This window comes from Octopus bimaculoides, chromosome 25 (genome assembly GCF_046866305.1).
Source record: "Octopus bimaculoides isolate indiv1 chromosome 25, ASM4686630v1, whole genome shotgun sequence".
NCBI lineage: Eukaryota > Metazoa > Mollusca > Cephalopoda > Octopoda > Octopodidae > Octopus > Octopus bimaculoides.
Genome location: NC_142952.1, coordinates 13,363,147 through 13,388,289, shown reverse-complemented (window position 1 = coordinate 13,388,289; position 25,143 = coordinate 13,363,147). Strand labels below are relative to the sequence as shown.

Below are 25,143 nucleotides of genomic sequence, written 5' to 3'. Positions count from 1 at the left end.
ACCATCTAGAAAGGAATATATTTTGAAACTTATTAATAATATTAAAGAATTTATTACTAGAATGAAATGGAAAGCTTATTTTAATAATATTCATAATATTACTAATGTTCATGATGTAGATAATTTAAATTACATTAATTCTAAATTTAAATCCAGAAAAGAACCACCGTATAATAGGGATTTACAAATTTTAGAGGATAGTATTTGGAAAGTAGTGAAAAATATTAAATTTCATAAATATCCAAATAGACATAATGATTATTTAAGAAATTTAGCCATTAAAATTAAACAATTTAGAAATATGGATGGTATTATTGTACAATCTGATAAAACTAGGAACTTATATAAACTAGATGTAAAACTATATGATCATTTATTAGAGAAAGAAATTAATAAGAAATATAAGATAGTTCCAGAAAATACTTTAAATTTGATTAATAAGGCCTCTAAATTAATAATGTTTAAATACGAACTTGATAGTAAGACAGAACCTTATGTACCGATGCACCCTAGAATTACTTTAAAAGACCATAAAGATAATTTTTATTCTGACCCTAAAGTTAGGCTTATTTGTCCTTGTAAGTCAGATCTAGGTAAATTAAGTAAAATAATTTTAGATAAATATATTAACAAATTAAATGGAATTAATTATCTTAAGTTATGGAATTCCACAGTAGATACTTTAAATTGGTTTAATAGTTTTAATGATAAATATAGGTATAAATTTATTCAAATTGATATTGACAATTATTATTCTTCTATAAATGAAATTGTACTAAATAAGGCCCTAATTTTTGCTATGAAGAAAGTAGGTATGACTAACGATGAAGTAAAAGTAGTTAAAATGGCTAGAAAATCATTGATTAAATATGATAATAAATTGTGGGCTAGAAAAGATACCAGAGATTATTTTGATATACCAATGGGGGCGCCTGATTCAGCACAGGTAACTGATTTAGTAGGTATATATTTATTATCTGAACTTGAACTTGAAAACTTAAAATTGGAGGGTGGTTTATATAGGGATGACCTTTTATTACTTACTAAAAATTGCACTAATAGACAACTAGAATTATATAAGAAGAGAATATATAGTTTTTTTAAAAGAAATGGTTTAAAGATTACTATTTATAATGAGTATTATAACGTTAATTATTTAGATGCTAATTTTAATTTATCTACTGGTAATACCCAACCTTACCATAAGATTAATGAAAATATTAAATACATTCATGCTAAAAGCAATCACCCACCCTCAGTTAAAAAATCCTTAACTTTTACTATAGGTAAGAGAATATCTTTACTATCTTCTAATATAGAGATTTTTGAAAAACATGCACCTTATTATAATAAAGCCCTGCAAGAAGCGGGATATACTAATAATATAAAATTTTTTAATAATCCGAATTATTTTTATAATAGTAGTAATAATAATTATAATAATAATGACCTTTTTAATAAACATAACTTTTATACTCATGATAATGTCTTCTTAGGTAATAATAAGAATAATAAGAACAATTGGTATTATAATAAATTACCTAAACATAAACTTAATTTTAATGGTAACAATTTTAAATATTTTAATTTTTTTAATGATAATAATAAATTTAATAATACGAATAATAAATTCAATAATATCTATAATAAGAACAAACTCTGGTTAATTATTCCATACGGTGTACAAGTTAAAACTAACATTATTAATGAAGTTTTTAAAGTTATTGATTTATTCCTTAAAGATAATAAAAAATATCATTATATTTTTTCTAAAAATAATTTTGGTGTAGGTTATTCCACTACTAATAATGTTGCTAATATTATCTCTTCTTTTAATAAATTTAAGTTAAATAATTACTACAAATTTAAATTTAATAATTATTCTAATATTAATTTTAATAGTAATAATGTTGACCAGAATATAATTAATTGTACATGTTTAGATAAAACTAAATGTAATTTTAATAATAAATGTAATTTGAAAGATGTAGTGTATAAATGTATAGTGAAATTATTGAATGAAAATAAACATTATGATTATAATTTAAATAAGATTTATATAGGTTCGACTTCTAATAAAATTAAATTAAGAGTAGCTCAACATATGCACTCATTTAAGAATAGAAATTTAATTAATTCTACTGGCCTCAGTAAATATATTTGGGAACTTAAAGCTAAAAATATTAAATATATTTTAAAATGGGAGATAGTTTGTAAAGCTAAATCCTATCATATAGGTAATAACTTTTGTAATTTATGTAATAATGAATTTAAAGAGATATTATTTCATAAGGATAATAATTTACTTAATTCTTTTGATGAACGAAAAATAAAATGTAGACATAAACTACTTTATTTATATAAAAACTTTAGCTAATAATTTTTATTTATTTTGTTTATATGGGTATGTGTATATGCATGTACATGTATATATTGAGGGTGTGTGTTTTAGTCTATATGCATTAGTATGTATGTATATTTTTAGGTGTATGTATATATGTTTACGTATGTATTTATATAGGTTTAAGTATATATATATATGTGTTTTTTTTTTGTTTTTTTTTTTTTTTTAATATATGTTTGTGTATATTGAGTGTATATTTGTATTTACATGTATGTATAAAGATATATACTTGTGAGTATAGATGTATATTTATATATATATTGTGCGTGTGAGTGAGTGCGTGAGTGTAGTTTTGTTTTAGAATTTTCCTTATTTATATATTTATTTGAGTGAATTTTTATTTGTGTGTATATTTTGTATATTTTTTATATATATAGTTATGAGTATTTTTGTGTATATGTATATGTCTATTTATGTATGTAATTATGTAAATGTGTATATATATATGTATATATATGGGTATAAGTATATATGTGAGTGTGTGGAATTTGTCTATATAAATTAGTAGGTGTATATATTTATGGGTGTATATATATATATATATTTATGTATGTGTGTATATATATATGTATATATATGTATATATGTATATGTATATATGTATATGTATATGCATGTTTTTTCTGTATATATATGTGTATTTTTATGTGTATGTATATATGTCTGTATATGTGTATCTATATAATATGTATATTTGAGAGCATGTGAGGATGAGTGTGTATTTATATATATTATGCTTTATTTTTATATGTGTGTATGAGTGTATTTGTTTTTATATGTATATTTTGGTAGGTACATGTGTGTATGTGTAGATATATATTTATGTATATATATATATTTATGGTAGTATGTATGTTTTGGTCTATATGTGTTATATGTATTTATATATATGTGTGTATTTATGTATATATGTGTATGTATGTTTTTATTTATGTATATGCTTTTATTAGTGTTTATGTGTATATATGTGTGTATGTTGTGTGTATATACGTATATTATTTTGTATATTTGTATGTATATTTGTATATGCATGTAAGTGTATATATATATGTGTGTATGTATGTATATGTGTGTGTATGTATGTATGTATATATGTATGTATGTATATGTGTATATGTGTATATGTATATATATATATATATATATATATATATATATGTATATGTGTATGTATGTATGTATATATGTATGTATGTATTAGGATGTGTGTTGGGGTATCTATTTAATTATTCTAGTAGCTATATTTTGTTTTTATTGGTAGGTTAATTTTTTTAGTAAGTTTAAGGTTTTATATTACAATGACACGACGATTTTGATAAGACTAAATCAATAGTAGTATTTTAGTTTATTTCATAATATTATTTAATTTACGACTATTAATATTTTTATTTATTTATTATATATTAGAATTTAATATTTATTAATATGTTTTATAAGATAACTATAGTTTTTTGTTCTTTTTATGTTGTTAGTTATATAAATTTTAAATTTTTCATTCATTTATTTAAGTATTATTATTTCATTCATGCTTTCGTATTCTATTCTCTATTTTAACGTTCTTTTTTAACGTAGTATTTTCGCGCGAACTCTTGCTTAAAACGCTATAGCTATTAGATAACGTCTTAGTTTTTCAGTTTGAATTACGGAAAAATTTGGATAAGTACTGTTTTCACTTTGCTAAAGATTTTCTACTATTTGAAAATAATATGTATTCTTGTTTTTATACTATTCATTTGGTTCTTTATAGATTATTTTAATAGATAACTTATTTAACACTATATTATTTAGGAGTTATAGTTTCATTTCAACATAATATTAGAACTTCGATTGGAATAGTGTTGATATATTTTCGATTATTTTTGATTAATATTATTTGATTAATTATTAATCTTTATAGTTTATAATATCGTTAAAGTTTTTTTTAAATCAAAACTTTGTATATATATATAAAGTTTAACCTTTTATTCTTAATAATTTTTTCTTTCCTAATTTTTTCATTCATAATTTTTTCCATTCATAATTTTTTCATTCATATTTTTTATTATTACGTTTGTAGAAATAAATAATCTTGTATTTTTCTATTATTCAATTGATCTTTAATCATAATTAAATAAACGTCTTTAGCTTTAAATAGTATAGCTTTAACTATTACACCGGTTAAATATGTACTAATTTTATCTTCATTATTATTTTAAACTTAAACTTCGTTCAACTTGTATTTAAAACAATGATAATTTAAAACAATGATAATTTAGGTAAGATGTTTTTTGTATATAATATACATGTTATTATTATGGATGAAGGGATGATTATTGAATGGTTATTATTTTGATATTATGATATTTTTTAAATAATTTTTCTATCTTTATATAATAAGTATATCATATTAATTCATTTGGTACTTATTGTTGGTTGAGATATATATCTAATTATTGTTCTACTTACGATCTGACGAGTAGCTATATTTTTGAATAGAACTTATTTTAGATAATTTCAATTGATTTTAATCGATTTAAATTTCTTTTCTATTTGAAAATTGGTTATGAAACACGTGTAATCTTTTTATTATATTTATCTTATGATATTTACTTTACTTTATATTATACTCATTTATTGTGCTTTTAATTATTAATTTTTCTATATGTGATAGTGGATTTTCATCGATGAGTTCTTGAAAATTGGTTATTTTCCCTAAAACTATATATATTTTATATATACTTTATCTATAAGGCTCAATTTAATTTTTTATAAATTGATTTTAATTGAGTTTTTTACCTGTAATTTTGGATTTTGTCCCTAATAATATTATTATTATTTTCTAATTTATAATTAACGTTTGTTGTTTGTATTTAACTTTCAATTTTTCGTTGATTATGGAATTTACAGGTAGGATTGAGCCACTGTTTTGGAATTCATCTTTGAAGGATATCCCCATACCATCTAGAAAGGAATATATTTTGAAACTTATTAATAATATTAAAGAATTTATTACTAGAATGAAATGGAAAGCTTATTTTAATAATATTCATAATATTACTAATGTTCATGATGTAGATAATTTAAATTACATTAATTCTAAATTTAAATCCAGAAAAGAACCACCGTATAATAGGGATTTACAAATTTTAGAGGATAGTATTTGGAAAGTAGTGAAAAATATTAAATTTCATAAATATCCAAATAGACATAATGATTATTTAAGAAATTTAGCCATTAAAATTAAACAATTTAGAAATATGGATGGTATTATTGTACAATCTGATAAAACTAGGAACTTATATAAACTAGATGTAAAACTATATGATCATTTATTAGAGAAAGAAATTAATAAGAAATATAAGATAGTTCCAGAAAATACTTTAAATTTGATTAATAAGGCCTCTAAATTAATAATGTTTAAATACTAACTTGATAGTAAGACAGAACCTTATGTACCGATGCACCCTAGAATTACTTTAAAAGACCATAAAGATAATTTTTATTCTGACCCTAAAGTTAGGCTTATTTGTCCTTGTAAGTCAGATCTAGGTAAATTAAGTAAAATAATTTTAGATAAATATATTAACAAATTAAATGGAATTAATTATCTTAAGTTATGGAATTCCACAGTAGATACTTTAAATTGGTTTAATAGTTTTAATGATAAATATAGGTATAAATTTATTCAAATTGATATTGACAATTATTATTCTTCTATAAATGAAATTGTACTAAATAAGGCCCTAATTTTTGCTATGAAGAAAGTAGGTATGACTAACGATGAAGTAAAAGTAGTTAAAATGGCTAGAAAATCATTGATTAAATATGATAATAAATTGTGGGCTAGAAAAGATACCAGAGATTATTTTGATATACCAATGGGGGCGCCTGATTCAGCACAGGTAACTGATTTAGTAGGTATATATTTATTATCTGAACTTGAACTTGAAAACTTAAAATTGGAGGGTGGTTTATATAGGGATGACCTTTTATTACTTACTAAAAATTGCACTAATAGACAACTAGAATTATATAAGAAGAGAATATATAGTTTTTTTAAAAGAAATGGTTTAAAGATTACTATTTATAATGAGTATTATAACGTTAATTATTTAGATGCTAATTTTAATTTATCTACTGGTAATACCCAACCTTACCATAAGATTAATGAAAATATTAAATACATTCATGCTAAAAGCAATCACCCACCCTCAGTTAAAAAATCCTTAACTTTTACTATAGGTAAGAGAATATCTTTACTATCTTCTAATATAGAGATTTTTGAAAAACATGCACCTTATTATAATAAAGCCCTGCAAGAAGCGGGATATACTAATAATATAAAATTTTTTAATAATCCGAATTATTTTTATAATAGTAGTAATAATAATTATAATAATAATGACCTTTTTAATAAACATAACTTTTATACTCATGATAATGTCTTCTTAGGTAATAATAAGAATAATAAGAACAATTGGTATTATAATAAATTACCTAAACATAAACTTAATTTTAATGGTAACAATTTTAAATATTTTAATTTTTTTAATGATAATAATAAATTTAATAATACGAATAATAAATTCAATAATATCTATAATAAGAACAAACTCTGGTTAATTATTCCATACGGTGTACAAGTTAAAACTAACATTATTAATGAAGTTTTTAAAGTTATTGATTTATTCCTTAAAGATAATAAAAAATATCATTATATTTTTTCTAAAAATAATTTTGGTGTAGGTTATTCCACTACTAATAATGTTGCTAATATTATCTCTTCTTTTAATAAATTTAAGTTAAATAATTACTACAAATTTAAATTTAATAATTATTCTAATATTAATTTTAATAGTAATAATGTTGACCAGAATATAATTAATTGTACATGTTTAGATAAAACTAAATGTAATTTTAATAATAAATGTAATTTGAAAGATGTAGTGTATAAATGTATAGTGAAATTATTGAATGAAAATAAACATTATGATTATAATTTAAATAAGATTTATATAGGTTCGACTTCTAATAAAATTAAATTAAGAGTAGCTCAACATATGCACTCATTTAAGAATAGAAATTTAATTAATTCTACTGGCCTCAGTAAATATATTTGGGAACTTAAAGCTAAAAATATTAAATATATTTTAAAATGGGAGATAGTTTGTAAAGCTAAATCCTATCATATAGGTAATAACTTTTGTAATTTATGTAATAATGAATTTAAAGAGATATTATTTCATAAGGATAATAATTTACTTAATTCTTTTGATGAACGAAAAATAAAATGTAGACATAAACTACTTTATTTATATAAAAACTTTAGCTAATAATTTTTATTTATTTTGTTTATATGGGTATGTGTATATGCATGTACATGTATATATTGAGGGTGTGTGTTTTAGTCTATATGCATTAGTATGTATGTATATTTTTAGGTGTATGTATATATGTTTACGTATGTATTTATATAGGTTTAAGTATATATATATGTGTTTTTTTTTTTTGTTTTTTTTTTAATATATGTTTGTGTATATTGAGTGTATATTTGTATTTACATGTATGTATAAAGATATATACTTGTGAGTATAGATGTATATTTATATATATATTGTGCGTGTGAGTGAGTGCGTGAGTGTAGTTTTGTTTTAGAATTTTCCTTATTTATATATTTATTTGAGTGAATTTTTATTTGTGTGTATATTTTGTATATTTTTTATATATATAGTTATGAGTATTTTTGTGTATATGTATATGTCTATTTATGTATGTAATTATGTAAATGTGTATATATATATGTATATATATGGGTATAAGTATATATGTGAGTGTGTGGAATTTGTCTATATAAATTAGTAGGTGTATATATTTATGGGTGTATATATATATATATATTTATGTATGTGTGTATATATATATGTATATATATGTATATATGTATATGTATATATGTATATGTATATGCATGTTTTTTCTGTATATATATGTGTATTTTTATGTGTATGTATATATGTCTGTATATGTGTATCTATATAATATGTATATTTGAGAGCATGTGAGGATGAGTGTGTATTTATATATATTATGCTTTATTTTTATATGTGTGTATGAGTGTATTTGTTTTTATATGTATATTTTGGTAGGTACATGTGTGTATGTGTAGATATATATTTATGTATATATATATATTTATGGTAGTATGTATGTTTTGGTCTATATGTGTTATATGTATTTATATATATGTGTGTATTTATGTATATATGTGTATGTATGTTTTTATTTATGTATATGCTTTTATTAGTGTTTATGTGTATATATGTGTGTATGTTGTGTGTATATACGTATATTATTTTGTATATTTGTATGTATATTTGTATATGCATGTAAGTGTATATATATATGTGTGTATGTATGTATATGTGTGTGTATGTATGTATGTATATATGTATGTATGTATATGTGTATATGTGTATATGTATATATATATATATATATATATATATATATATGTATATGTGTATGTATGTATGTATATATGTATGTATGTATTAGGATGTGTGTTGGGGTATCTATTTAATTATTCTAGTAGCTATATTTTGTTTTTATTGGTAGGTTAATTTTTTTAGTAAGTTTAAGGTTTTATATTACAATGACACGACGATTTTGATAAGACTAAATCAATAGTAGTATTTTAGTTTATTTCATAATATTATTTAATTTACGACTATTAATATTTTTATTTATTTATTATATATTAGAATTTAATATTTATTAATATGTTTTATAAGATAACTATAGTTTTTTGTTCTTTTTATGTTGTTAGTTATATAAATTTTAAATTTTTCATTCATTTATTTAAGTATTATTATTTCATTCATGCTTTCGTATTCTATTCTCTATTTTAACGTTCTTTTTTAACGTAGTATTTTCGCGCGAACTCTTGCTTAAAACGCTATAGCTATTAGATAACGTCTTAGTTTTTCAGTTTGAATTACGGAAAAATTTGGATAAGTACTGTTTTCACTTTGCTAAAGATTTTCTACTATTTGAAAATAATATGTATTCTTGTTTTTATACTATTCATTTGGTTCTTTATAGATTATTTTAATAGATAACTTATTTAACACTATATTATTTAGGAGTTATAGTTTCATTTCAACATAATATTAGAACTTCGATTGGAATAGTGTTGATATATTTTCGATTATTTTTGATTAATATTATTTGATTAATTATTAATCTTTATAGTTTATAATATCGTTAAAGTTTTTTTTAAATCAAAACTTTGTATATATATATAAAGTTTAACCTTTTATTCTTAATAATTTTTTCTTTCCTAATTTTTTCATTCATAATTTTTTCCATTCATAATTTTTTCATTCATATTTTTTATTATTACGTTTGTAGAAATAAATAATCTTGTATTTTTCTATTATTCAATTGATCTTTAATCATAATTAAATAAACGTCTTTAGCTTTAAATAGTATAGCTTTAACTATTACACCGGTTAAATATGTACTAATTTTATCTTCATTATTATTTTAAACTTAAACTTCGTTCAACTTGTATTTAAAACAATGATAATTTAAAACAATGATAATTTAGGTAAGATGTTTTTTGTATATAATATACATGTTATTATTATGGATGAAGGGATGATTATTGAATGGTTATTATTTTGATATTATGATATTTTTTAAATAATTTTTCTATCTTTATATAATAAGTATATCATATTAATTCATTTGGTACTTATTGTTGGTTGAGATATATATCTAATTATTGTTCTACTTACGATCTGACGAGTAGCTATATTTTTGAATAGAACTTATTTTAGATAATTTCAATTGATTTTAATCGATTTAAATTTCTTTTCTATTTGAAAATTGGTTATGAAACACGTGTAATCTTTTTATTATATTTATCTTATGATATTTACTTTACTTTATATTATACTCATTTATTGTGCTTTTAATTATTAATTTTTCTATATGTGATAGTGGATTTTCATCGATGAGTTCTTGAAAATTGGTTATTTTCCCTAAAACTATATATATTTTATATATACTTTATCTATAAGGCTCAATTTAATTTTTTATAAATTGATTTTTAATTGAGTTTTTTACCTGTAATTTTGGATTTTGTCCCTAATAATATTATTATATATATAAATATATATATATATATAAATATATATATATATATATATATAAATATATATATATATATATATATATAAATATATATATATATATATAAATATATATATATATATATAAATATATATATATATATAAATATATATATATATATATAAATATATATATATATATATAAATATATATATATATATATAAATATATATATATATATATATATATATATATATATATATATAAATATATATATATATATATATAAATATATATATATATATATATAAAATATATATATATATATATATAAATATATATATATATATATATAAATATATATATATATATATAAATATATATATATATATATAAATATATATATATATATATAAATATATATATATATATAAATATATATATATATATATAAATATATATATATATATAAATATATATATATATATATAAATATATATATATATATATAAATATATATATATATATATAAATATATATATATATATATAAATATATATATATATATATAAATATATATATATATATATAAATATATATATATATATAAATATATATATATATAAATATATATATATAAAATATATATATATAAATATATATATATAAATATATATATATAAATATATATATATAAATATATATATATAAATATATATATATAAATATATATATATAAATATATATATATAAATATATATATATATATATATATATATAAATATATATATATAAATATATATATATAAATATATATATATAAATATATATATATAAATATATATATATATATATATATATATATATATATATATATATATATATATATATATATATATATATATATATATATATATATATATATATATATATATATATATAGGAGGCACAATGGCCCAGTGGTTAGGGTGGCGGACTCACGGTCAGAGGATTGCGGTTTCGATTCCCAGACCGGGCGTTGTGAGTGTTTATTGAGTGGAAACACCTAAGCTCCACGAGGCTCTGGCAGTGAATGGTGGTGACCCCTGTTGTACTCTTTCGCCCCAACTTTCTCTCACTCTTTCTTTCTGTTTCTAGAGTAACACTGCGATGGACTGGCGTCCCGTCCAGCTGGGGGGAACACATACACCATAGAAACCGGGAAACCGGGCCCATAAGCCTGGCTAGGCTTTGAAAGGGCGACGAATAGAAAGAGAAAATACATATATATATATATATATATATATATATATATGTATGTATTATACACGTAATATACATATGTACTCATCATCATCATCATTATTTAATCTCCTTTTTTCTATGCTGGCATGGGTTGGATGGATGAACAAAAACAGATGAACCAGAGAGTTCCAACAGGTACGGTTTCTATAGCTGGATGCCCTTCCAAACACCAACCACTTAACAGAGTACACTGGATGCTTTTACATGGCACCAGCAGCAGTGAGATTGCCAAGTACCCACAAGATAAGACCCCTCAACTGAGCGGGGTATAGACTGGAGGAATATGCAGTGTGTGTGTGTGTGTGTGTGTGTGTGTGTGTGCATGTTGTATCTGCAGAAAGTTGTGTGCCAGCTCTAGTATTTGGTCCTCAGAAGAGGAGAGATTGGTAAAAAGCCAAACTTGTTATTTTCAACAGAGTTTACGTCTTTCCTCACTTATGATCATGAATGTTGGGAAATGACCACAAGAGTAAGATCACGAATGCAAGTGACCTCCAAAGGGTCCCTGGAGTAATGTTACTCAACAGGTTGCATAGCTCAGAGATCAGGGAGTCTCTCCAAGGCAAGCTGCTACTTCTCTGCATTGAGAGGTTACAACTCTGATACTACAGTCAATGTGATTAGAATGTCACAGAAAATAATCACAAGATTAATTCTTCAAGCCAAGCCAACTGGCAGGACACCTAAGACTAGACCAAGAAGTAAATGACTGGATAATAATATCCATAATCTCAGTTGGTCACACTTGGGAATCCAGCCAGGCAGTCTACGAGAGGGTGCTGAAAAGTTCCTGACTTTAAGGGTATCGCAAAAGGCCTGAGTTCCTTTACAGGGTTTTGAAAAACTGAAGGACCACTGCAATAAGTGTGTGAATCTGAGAGGAGAATATGTTGAATAAAATCATAATTAACTGATTTTCCTGTATTTTCTTTTACCCAAAGCCAGGAACTTTTCAGCGCCCCCGTGTGATGATGATTGCACCTTTAAGAGCCTATAGAAGAAATGCCTGTGAGTTTTACCACCACAACCCTGCCAGGAATAGTGTGTGGAGAAGGTGGATGGATGGACCAAGTGCACCACTTAATTACCATTTTCAATATATATTTTCAAAGTTCACCAGACAACCAAACAGCTGTATCAGAAAGTAAATATACTTTGATTGCTCCAACATACAATTACAGATATTTTAATCAATTCAACAAGAATTATTCAGGTATTCATCATTGGCTCACCTTTTCTGGGAAATCTCTCTTCAGTTCTTTGATGCTTTCATACCAATATTTCTCAGTCTTTTCACTGATTAATTCAATGTTTAAGAATGATCCAAGGCCAGGACCGTAATTCTGTCCAAATGTGCTTCCTCGTATAATTCTTGGAGACACATTGGTGATGTAATCCTGCAAGACAAAAAAATCTCACTGTAATGTTGGCAACACAAAAACAATAAAAGAATGATGGCAACAACATACTGGCATGGGTTGGATGGTTTGACAAGAGCTGTCCAGCTAATGCACTGGCTGAGTTCCATGTCTGGTTTGGCCTGGTTTTTATGGCTGGATGCCCTTCCCACTGCCAACAACTTTACAAAGTGTACTGGGTGCTTTTACACAGCACTGGCATGGGTGCATTTACATGGTACCAGCACAAGTGCTTTTTATGTGACACTAGCATGCACAAGCCTGCAAGATTAGGATTTCTCACTTGGTGAGGGATGCAGGGGACATGCCTGTAGTATGCAAGGACAACCATGATTTTACTTAGCTTGGTGTGTCTTCTCAAGCACAGCAAACCACCAAAAGTCTCAGTCCTTTGTCAACCCCTTTGTGAGGCCCAATGTTTGAAGATCCTTTCTTACCACTTCATCCCATATCTTTCTGGGTCTACTCCTTCCATACATTCCCTCCACAATTAGAGATCGGCACTTCTTGATGCTATCATTATAGGAGTGGCATCAGAGTGCTTGTATTGCTGCAATCACACGATGACATTCATACTGTGATAATCACATTATAGCAGTCACATTATGATGATGAATATATGAAAAATATATGAAAAAAATATATGAATCACAATATAACAGTCACAGGCTTGGTTGTGTGGTAAGAAGCTTGCTTCCCAACCATATAGTTCTGGGCTCAGTTCCATTGTGTGGCACCTTGGCCAAGTGTTTTCCATTATAGTCTTGGGCTGATCAAAGCCTTGTGAGTGGATTTGGTAGAAGGAAACCAAAAGCATGTCATATATATATATATATATATATATATATATATATATATATATATATATATATATATATACATATACATCTATGTGTGTGTGTCTTTTTGTCAGTTTTTATCCTCCACTGGTGTGTTTATGTCCCTGTAACTAAGCAGTTCAGCAAAAGAGGCTGATAGAATAAGTACCAGGCTTAAAGAAAAAGGAAAATAAGTACTGGGTGTGATTCATTTGACTAAAAAATTCTTCAAGGTGGTGCCCCAACAGATAAAAGATAAAGGATGGTCTTACCTCATCTAAAACGCAAGTTTTTGTAACAGCAAATCCCCATCCAGCTTCAAAGGCCCTTCGTATCATTGAGGAACTCGTGCAGTTGGTAGCACTAGCAAGTCCAAAAGGGTTTTCAAATTTTATTCCACACATTTCAACGCTTACATCAACAGTGTCTATGGGAGTGAAGAATTTTGGCAGATTTGGTGTCTTACTTACTGTTATATTATGAAGAGACTGAAATGAAATTTTAAAAAATGACTTCAAAGACTGGACATCTGACAGGTTTAAGGAATAAGTTAATGTTAAAATTATCATTCCATTAAACCCTTTTTGGTGGGTTGGATTTCCCAGAATTTAAATGAATACCCCAGATTCAACACCCTATGTTGTTCACAGCAACCGACATTCTGTTGTTTATGATGACGAGGGTTCCAGTTGGTCTGATCAACAGAACAGCCTGCTCATGAAATTAACATGCAAGTGGCTGAGCACTCCACACACACACACAAGTACCCTAACAGGGATATTCAGCATGACATAGAATGTGACAAGGCTAGCCCTTTGAAATACAGTTACTACTCATTTTTGCCAGCTGAGTAGACTGGAACAAAGTGAAATAAAGTGTCTTGCTCAAGAGCACAATGCACTGTTGGGAATCGAACTCACAATCTTACAACCATGAGCCAAATACCCTAACCACAAAGCAATTGTCTACGGCAATACTGGGATATTTCTCAACATAGGCATAGGTATGGCTGCATAGTAAGAAGTTTGCTTCCCAACCACATGATTCAGGGTTCAGTCACACTGCTTGGCACCTTGGGCAAGTGTCTTCTACCAGAGTTTTGGGCTGACCAAAGCCTTGTGAGTGGATTTGATAGATGGAAACTGAAAGAAACCTGTCATTTATATATATATATATATATATATATATATATATATATATATATATATACACCGAGACCTTTGGAAATGTGCTGTGCGTGAGAAGATCCGGCAAGCCAAGTGAGATTGTTGCCAGTGCCCCTGGACTGGCTCTTGTGCGGGTGGCACATAAGATGTACCATCCTGAGCGTGACCGTTGCCAGTACCGCCTGACTGGCCTTGTAGGGTTTTCGAGCGAGATCGTTGCCAGTGCCCCTGGACTGGCTCTTGTGCGGGTGGCAAATAAAAGACACCATTTCGAGCGTGGCCGTTTTCGTGCGGGTGACACGTAAAAGCACCCACTACACTCTCTGAGTGGTTGGCGTTAGGAAGGGCATCCAGCTGTAGAAACTCTGCCAAATTAGATTGGAGCCTGGTGTAGCCATCCGGTTGCACCAGTACTCAGTCAAATCGTCCAACCCATGCTAGCATGGAAAGCGGACGTTAAACGATGATGATGATGATGATGATATATAAATATATATATCGTGTTTGTCCCCCACCACTGCTTGACGACCAGTGTTGGGTGCATTTTCGTCCACTAACTTAGTAGTTCAGCAAAAAGCAACTGATAGAACAAGTACAAGGTTTTACAAAAAAATAAGTAATGGAGTTGATTTGTTCAACTAAAATTCTTCATGGCAGTGTCTCAACTTGGTTGCAGTCTAATGAATGAAACATGAATAAAAACATAGTGTTAGCACCAGTTAATGATCTTTCTTTTCATTACAAATTTGATTTTTATTAATTAGCTACATCGTTTCATTCATTATATTAAGTCTGTTAGCTTCCACAACTCTGAAATCAATTGTTGTTCTTGGGTAGCAACCATTATTTCCTATTTGCTTACCCTTAGAAAGTATGAAAAATGGTTAATATTCCCTTCAAACTTTGCTTTTCGTACATTTATCCAAACCCCAAAGAATCCCTCTCAACACATGGCTATGATACTCCCCTCCACTACTCCTGCTTATGATCAGAGAATCACATATTGTCAGCCACTAATGGACATGCTCAAGTGGTTATGGTCAAGCAACTAACAAGTAAATCTGTGGTGTTGAACAGAATATCTGCTACAACAATATTTCTGCTTCAGCAACTCGGTGCTGAATCTGTCTGAAATGTAATGGAAAATAGGTCAGTTTCAAAAATATTGATGCCCAGGTCACAAAAGCAAAATTTGAAGGGAATAGTAGTCATTTCCTTTGATTTCTAGACAGAAGCAAACAGGAAATAACACTTACTGACCAAACACAAAAAAAGAAAAAAATTAAAATTTTGTTACACAGTGTAATGTGATCCTACATAACCTTAAATAGACAGAATTGGCATGGCTATAATGCCTTTCATCATAAATCTACTCCATCAGGCCTGACATAGATTAACCCTTAAGTGTTCAGATTACTTTGTCAAATACAGCGTTTATTTATTCACATTGATTAGAATTTATTAATGCATTATCTTGTAGCTTTGAGATTTCCATGATGTGATTGTTTATTTTTACAATGACATTCTAGGGTAGGTGTGAGAGGCCAGATCTAGACAACTTGAACATAAAACAAATAGGAAATTTTGGGCTTGATATGACTGGTTGAAACAACAATACTTGAACACTTCGCCTGAAATATATATATATATTTTGCTTACTTGTAAATACATATGCATAAACCAAGAAGCTTGTTTTCCATCGTTAACAGCCTCGACTGTCATCTCTGAATTCCCAGCAATGTCTCCACCACAGAACACATCTTTCTCACTAGTTTGCATGGTGACAAAATCAACTTCTGGGAGGTTATATTTAGTGAACTTGATGGGTTTCATGGCATTTTTAACTGTTTTTGGGGAGAAAAAAAAGAAAGTAGAAAATATTTCTTCAGAATTCTTTAACAGAAATGGTATTATGGTATTAAATGGTATTAAGTATACATTTAAGTGTAGGTATATGTATTTATGTATATGTAGAAGTATGTATATATGTATGTATTTATATTCATAACTTAACCTTATATACTTTCTAAAATCTCTGATGAAGCCTAGAGAAACACCCAAGTACCTCAATTTCATCTACTAATTACTTCAGTCCACTGGAGGGATAAAGGTAGAATGAGGTATTTTTGCCTCTTGGCTGAAACAGCTGTAAGATATTATCCCAATCTCTATTGCTATTTGCTATATTTTAGTAATTACTGATATTTTATATATTATATATGTAGGACATAATATGTGATATATATATGTATATTGTTATAATTGTCCTTTTTGTAAATAAATAAATTGACATAATATAATGTCTATAAGTTGATGAATACCACCTATTGATCCCCTCCATTTTCTTATTGCTCTATGTATGTATATATATATATATATATATATATATATATACACACACACATATATATACTGGAGTCTGGTACAGCCTTCCAGCATGCCAGCCCAGTCAACCCGTCCAACCCATACCAGCATGCACAATGGACATTAAATGATGATGATGATATGCATAGGGTCAGGATCAATTTTATTTTATTTTATTTTTACATTCTTACCTTCATCCTCAGAGACTAAGGAACCAAATGCAGATATTATGAAGTCAGCTTTCAACACTACCAACTGATCCTCATCTTCTGTCATCTGGCCATTCTCATCCACTTCTGTCTTTGCAAACCGAATTCCTGTAATGCGACCATTTCTCTCAAGGACTTCCTTAGGTGACATAAAAGGGATGAATTCACATCTCTCTTTCTTTGCAGCCTCCATCTTATTGAAAGGAGAGAAAAGAAGACAAGAATGCAATACTAAGTTTTTTTTAACCCTTTAGTGGTCATATTACTCTGTCAAGTGTGATGTTTATGTATTCACATTATTTTGAATTAATCATGCATTAGCTTTTAGCTTTGAGATTTCGATGATGTGATTGTTTAGTTGAAAATCACACCCCATAGAAAAGATTGGATCACGCAGTCCCAGATAGACTGTTTGAAAATAAAAAAAGGGGTGGTCATAGGTGGAAAGTCTTTGATTACAGGCCAGCTCAATTAGGACTGATCTGGAGCTAGACAATGATGTGATGATGACAATGATGAGAATGATGATGATGATGATGATGACGACAATAGATAAATATTTGCTTACCTCTTCTGGGACAGCTCTGAAATTGTTAAATCCTCTCCTGAAGACAATGTATACCCGTTTGGCACCGCACCGAAGGGCAGAAGTGGCACAGTCCATAGCAGTGTCTCCACAGCCAAGAACTATCACTTTACCATGCAGCTTCGGTAAATATGGTTTGCAGGAACACATTCCTGAGAAAGATATAAACATACATCGCTTTTAGCTCTTTTACTTATTTCAGTCATAAGACTGCAGTCATGCTGGAGCACCGATTAAAATTTTTAGGTGAATGAACTGGCCCCAGTACTTGTTTGTTTTATTTTTTTTAAAGTCATGTACTTATTCTATTGGTACAGGGACATAAACACACTAACACCAGTTGTCAAGCAGTGGTGGGAGACAAACACAGATACAAAGACAAACACACACAAACACACACACACACACACACACACACACACAATTGACTTCTTTCAGTTTCCATCTACCAAATCCACTCACAAAGCTTTGGTTGGCGCAGAGCTATAGAAGACACTTGCCCAAGGTGCCATGCAGTGGAAATGAACCCAGAACCAAGTTGTTAGAAAGCAAACTTCTTACAATACAGCCACACCTGGCTATATATATATATATATATATATATATATATATCATCATCATCATTGCCGTTTAACATCCGCTTTCCATGCTGGCATGGGTTTGACGGTTTGACTGAGGGCTGGCGAGCCAGAATGTTGCACCAGGCTCCAATCTGATCTGGCAAAGTTTCTACAACTGGATGCCCTTTCTAATGCCAACCACTCCAAGAGTGTAGTGGGTGCTGTTACATGCCACCAGCATGAGGGCCAGTCAGGTGGTACTAGCATCAACCATGCTCAAATGGTACTTTTTATGTGTTACCTGCACAGGAACCAGTCCAGCAGCACTGGCAACGATCATGCTCGAATGGTGCTTTTGAAGTGCCACTGGAATGGGAGCCAGTCAGCAGCCCTGGCAACAATCACGTTCGAATGGTGCTTTTAATGTTCCACTGGGATAGGTGCCAATCAGGCGGTACTGTCATCAGCCGAGAGTGGAGATTTTATTCACATCCAAAAACTTCTTTATTTACATTATTTACATTTGACGGATATTTGTCCTCATCTTGTTTGTTGTTAACACAATGTTTCGGCTGATATACCCTCCAGCCTTCATCAGGTGTCTTGGGGGAAATTTCAAACCTGGGTTCTCGTTCTTAAGGTATTTTTTGATGTTATTATTATTAATATTATTATTGTTATTATTATTCAGGTCACTGCCTGGAATAGAACTCGGAATCTTGGGGTTAGTAGCCCGTGCTCTTAACTACTATGCCATATGCCTGTGGGCATATGGTTAAGAGTGCGGGCTACTAACCCCAAGATTCCGGGTTCAATTCCAGGCAGTGAGCTGAATAATAATAATAATAATAATAATAATAATAATAATAATAATAATAATAATAATAATAATAACAATAATAATAATAACATCAAAAAATACCTTAGAAATGAGAACCCAGGTTTGAAATTTCCCCAAGACACCTGATGAAAGCTCAAGGGTATATCAGCCGAAACGTTATGTTAACAATAAACAAGATGAGGACAAATATCCGTCAAATGTAAATAATTCTTCCTCTCTTAAATATAGAACTGAAAAACTTCTTTATTTAAAAGTTTTCTACAGCATATACATCTGACCTAGCATGTGGATAGCCAACATCTAAATCAATTTGTGAGATAATATATCTGCCAGAATAACTTATCCTTTTTATACTAATATATATATATATATATATATATAATCGTCATTATTTTCATCTTAATGTCCATTTTACCATGATTGCTTGAGTAAGAAAAAGTTTACTGTGGCAGATTTTCTATGGCAAAGAATTTTCAAGAAAGGTTAGAATATTTCTCAAAAGTTTTTCAAACATAATTGTAATTAAATCAACCAAAACATATGAATAAGCAAAGACAAGAGATACAAAATACCTGTCTCACCCATTTTTCTCACACTAAATTCCAATATATTTATAATCTACACCATCTGAAAGGTAGTTGTAGAAAATTTCTTTAATAAATACCTATTTTTCTGAAGGTTAAGAGGAAACAAATTGAAGTGTATGAATTATCTAAAGCACTGTTTCCTCACCTCTGAAAAAGTTTTTCGCAAATTCCACTATAATTGTAACCTACACCAACTGAAATGTATTTGTAGAAAATTTCCTTTCCAGAAAGTAATGAAGAAAGAAAGTTGGTGGGACACCTTCTGTAGTTATGCCCAATTGACGTAAGTAAATTAAAAACCAGTTTTCTTATTTAGCATTCTATGTTTTCAACAGCACCCAACAAAGATGAAAAGATACTAGAACCATCATAATTTGGTTGATGCTGGATTAGAATTTGTAGAAAGTAACATTGCAAATATTTGGGCAACCTATATATTTCCAGAAATATAAACAGAAATGCTAAAAGACTTTATCTCACAGTGTAAGATTTTATCTTGCAGTGAATTAAAACATTACAGTAAATAAAAATTATTTTTGTGATTGAAGCATATACTTGAAATCAGTCACAAAAAAAGAATCTCAGAAACCACATTTTTATGAAAAATATATCAAAACTGGAACATATAAGAATTTTCTAGAGAGGGTAGACTTAAATAATTGCTTTCTTTTAATAAAAGTTACATACACCAAACTAATTAATAAGAAGCTTTCTTCATTATAGTAATATATTATTAGTAGCTTTAAAAGTTTGTGTCCTGAAGTATACTTAAATATGCACTGAATAAAGGACTCAATACTCATTATTGAATGAAAATAATATTTATTATCAATGGTGACTGTTTACTTCAAAGTTCTATCCTAAACCCAACCCATACTCCAGCTGTTACTACTTCCAACACCCCTACAATCTTCATCACTAAATGACCTTTACATCTTACCTGCTTTAGAAGCCAGTGCCACTTTAGGCAGAAAACTTTTTGAAGTATAGAAGCCTTTTTCTTCAGTCATGTTGGCAAATATTCCTGATTTACGAGGATCTGGTAAACCTGTTTGAGACAAGAGACACAGGGAATCAGTAATGGGAAAATTCCAGGTCATTTTGGAAAGAAGAATCATCAACATCACATCAAAATATTGGAGAAGGATTACAGTTGATATCACATCATTTAATAATATAGTATATCACGCAGATCATTATCATTATTTTAATGCCCACATTTGCCACGTTTGCAAAGGTTGGACAATGGTCAGATATTCTTCCCTCCCTTGTTTCCAAGTAAAGTAATATTTTGTGGCAATTAGGTAAGTATAATATACCTATATGTACATGTATATATACTGGTGTATGAATACAATTATATGTATGTGAGGATAGACATATAGCTATATGTGATTGTTTTATGCTGATATCTTTGTGTATGAGGATATGTGTAGGTAGGTATGTATGTAGGTATATATGTGTGTAGGTAGTTGGTTGTATAAGTGTGTACGCATATATATGTGTGTGTATAGGTGTGTATATGTATGTAGATAGATGATTGTATATGTGGGTGTGCATGTAGATATATATATATGTATATATATGTGTGTGTGTGTGTGTCTGTGTGTGTGTGTGTGTGTGTATGTGCGTGTGTGGTGGGGTGTATGTGTATGTATTACACATGCATAGGTATGTTTTTTGGTTATGGACTCTGGTATGTACCGCTACTTTTAACCAGGGATTGATTGATTGATTGATTGATTGATTGGCCAATTAATTATTTACTTATTTGAGTGGTTGATTGATTGGCTGATTGATGAATTGGTTAATAAGTCGTTAGATTAATAAGTTATTGAGAATACTCAAATCTAGGGTTACCTCCATTCACTCATAAATACATAAATACACACACACACACGCATATATATATATATATATATATTATATACACACACACACATATATATATAATTATATACACACACATATATATATATATTATACACACATACACACAGACAGAGAGAGAGAGAGACTGAGAGGAAGCAAGCAAGAGAGAACTAGAGAATTTACCGATTCCAATAAAAATTGCTGCATAACCATCTTTCCTCAATTTAGATATAGTTAACTGTGATTCTGAGAGAGCTTGTCCAAGTTCAACCTGAAAAATAACAGGTGAATAAAAAATAGAATCTGTTAGGGTAATGGTGGTGTTGGTGGGTATATGTGTAATAAAGGGAGACAGACGGATGGAGAGAAGAAAGAAGCAAAGAAAGGAAAGAATGAAGGACGAAACCTAAAGGAATAAAAAAAGACAAAATAGGAAAACAAAAAAAAAACTGACAAACTGGAGAGATGAAATATAAAAAAAAAACCAGAAAGACAGGAAATAGATGAAGGTGGAGTAGGGGAAGAAATAAAAAAAAAAGGAAATAAAGAAAAGAGATGGAAAGAGATAGACAGAGAGATAGAAGGGAGATAGAGGAGAATTGGAGAGACAGGAAGAAGTGAGTGAGAGAAAGAAAGGATGAAAGAAAGGAAGAGAAAAAGACAAAGAAAAAGAAAGATATAGATGCAAGAGAATGTATCAAAGATGAAGAAAATAAATAATACAAATGATAAAAACAAACAGGTGTGACTGTGTGGTAAGAAGCTTGCTTCCTAGCCACATTGTTCTGGGTTCAGTACCACTGCATGGTACCTTGGATAAGTGTCTTCTATTATAGCTTTGGGGTGACCAAAGCATTGTCAGTGGATTTGGTAGACGGAAACTGAAGGAAGCCTGTCATACATGTGTGTGTGTGTGTGCGTCTTTGTCCTCCCATTACTGCTTGGCAACCAGTGTTAGTGTGTTTATATTCCCATAACTTAGCAGTTCGGCAAAAGAGACCGATAGAATAAGTGCTAGGATTAAAAAAGAATAATTAAAAAACAAGTCCTGGAGTCAACTTCTTCGACTTAAGATCCTTCAAGGCGATGCTGCAGCATGGTCGCAGTCAAATGACTGGCACAAATAAAAGAATAAAAGAATAAAAAGAATAAATAAATGGGAAAAAAAGTTGTCTGCTCACCTTGACCCCAAGATCTTTCATGAGTTGAATCTCAAAATCAACAACATCATAGGGCAAACGGAATTGTGGAATCTCTGAAGAACTTGAAGAGAAACAGAAATTTGTTTAGCATCAAGCACTCTCTTTCATGTGTTAAGAATCAGCAACAACAACAATGGTTTCAAATTTTTGCACAAGGCCAGCAAATTCAGGGGAGGAGTTAAGTTGATTATATCAACCCCAGTGTTCAACTGGCACTTCTTTTATTGGCCCTATAACGAAAAGTAAGGTTGACCTTGGCAAATTCTAATCGTCCTCATTTAACATCCATTTTTCCTTTAAATCATAGATAAAGTCCATCTGGCACAGGCTTCAGCACAGTTCCCATCTGCCCAGTTTCATTTACACAGCTTGAAGCATCTCAAAACTATGCTTGAAGACACTTGCCAAAGTAGTACCACACAAAGAGACTGAATCCAGTACTTGATGACTACAAAGCAAAATTCTTAATTAACCAGCAATGCCTGCACCTGAGTAATAGGCAGCATAGATCTCTAAAACATCTCTGTGATTCTAGAGATCCCTGAAATGCCCCTACGATTTTAGAGATCCCTAAAACGTCCCTGTGATTCTAGACATCCCCAAAACACCCATGATTCTACAGATCCCTAAAACGTCCCTGTGATTCTAGACATCCCCAAAACACCCATGATTCTACAGATCCCTAAAATGTTTCTGTGATTCTAGACATCCCTAAAATGCCCCCAATGATTCCAAAGATGCCTAAAATGTCCCTGTGATTTTAGAGATCTCTAAAACGCCCCCCTGTCGTTCTAGAGATCCCTAAAATATCACTGTGATCAAGAAAATTAATAATTTACCTGAGACCTCCAACATAATTGTTTTTCTCAAAAATAGTTATATCTGAATAACCAAGGCGAGCCAGGAAAGTGGCACAGCTAATACTGGCAGGCCCACAACCCAACAAGGCAATTTTGGCCCGATAGCTGTTTGGGAGATTCTCAATTGATGGCAAACTGGGATCACGAATTTGGGGGATCTTCATCTGTTTAAAGACCTGAGGGGGGAAAAAAAGAAAAAAAAAAGAAAATAAATAACAAGAAAATACATTTTGATGACACACTCAATAGATGAGGTAAGATCAATATTAAAGGTTAAGATGAAAGACTGAATATTAATAATTTTAGATATTAAATATTTTAGAATATAATATACACCATTTCATACCCTTAATTTAAAACAAATATTGTAAAATGAAGTAAGAAATGAAAAGGTAATATTTATTCCCGCTTGGAAGTGGATAGTGTGTTAACCGTTTAGCATTCAGATTATTCTGCCAAATGCAATGTTTATATATTCACTTTGGTTTTAATTAATCAGGCATAATTTTGCAGTTTCAATATTTCAATGATATAACTTTATTTTTAGAATGTGATAAGAGGCAGTGGTGATGATGATGACGGCAGTGACAAAGGAAGCAGTGATGATGATGACAACAACAAACGTAGTGGTGGTGACGACAACAGAAGTGGTGGCAGTGATGACAATGACAGAAGTGGTGGTGATGACGACAACAGAGGTGATGGTGATGATGACAACTGAGGTGGTGGGTATGATGACGACAGAGGAGGTGGTGATGATGATGACAGGTGATGGTGATGACGATGACAGAGGTGGCGGTGATGATGATGACAGAGGTGGCGGTGATGATGATGACAGAGGTGATGGTGATGACGAC

At 28.9% G+C, this 25,143-nt stretch overlaps 1 protein-coding gene across 1 annotated transcript in view; it reads right to left on the bottom strand.

Annotated features, from left to right (window-relative positions):
• The window catches only part of LOC106882744 (dihydropyrimidine dehydrogenase [NADP(+)]), a 69,784-nt gene that overhangs the window by 21,285 nt on the left and 23,356 nt on the right, over positions 1-25,143 (bottom strand). The window contains exons 6-14 of the mRNA XM_089341851.1: positions 24,266-24,462; positions 23,406-23,487; positions 22,408-22,495; positions 21,293-21,400; positions 18,347-18,516; positions 17,761-17,971; positions 16,865-17,049; positions 14,312-14,527; positions 13,036-13,200 (exon numbers count right to left, since the gene is read on the bottom strand). Of these exons, the coding sequence (XP_089197977.1) occupies positions 13,036-13,200; positions 14,312-14,527; positions 16,865-17,049; positions 17,761-17,971; positions 18,347-18,516; positions 21,293-21,400; positions 22,408-22,495; positions 23,406-23,487; positions 24,266-24,462 (1,422 nt within the window). The remainder of the gene's footprint in view (positions 1-13,035; positions 13,201-14,311; positions 14,528-16,864; positions 17,050-17,760; positions 17,972-18,346; positions 18,517-21,292; positions 21,401-22,407; positions 22,496-23,405; positions 23,488-24,265; positions 24,463-25,143) is intronic.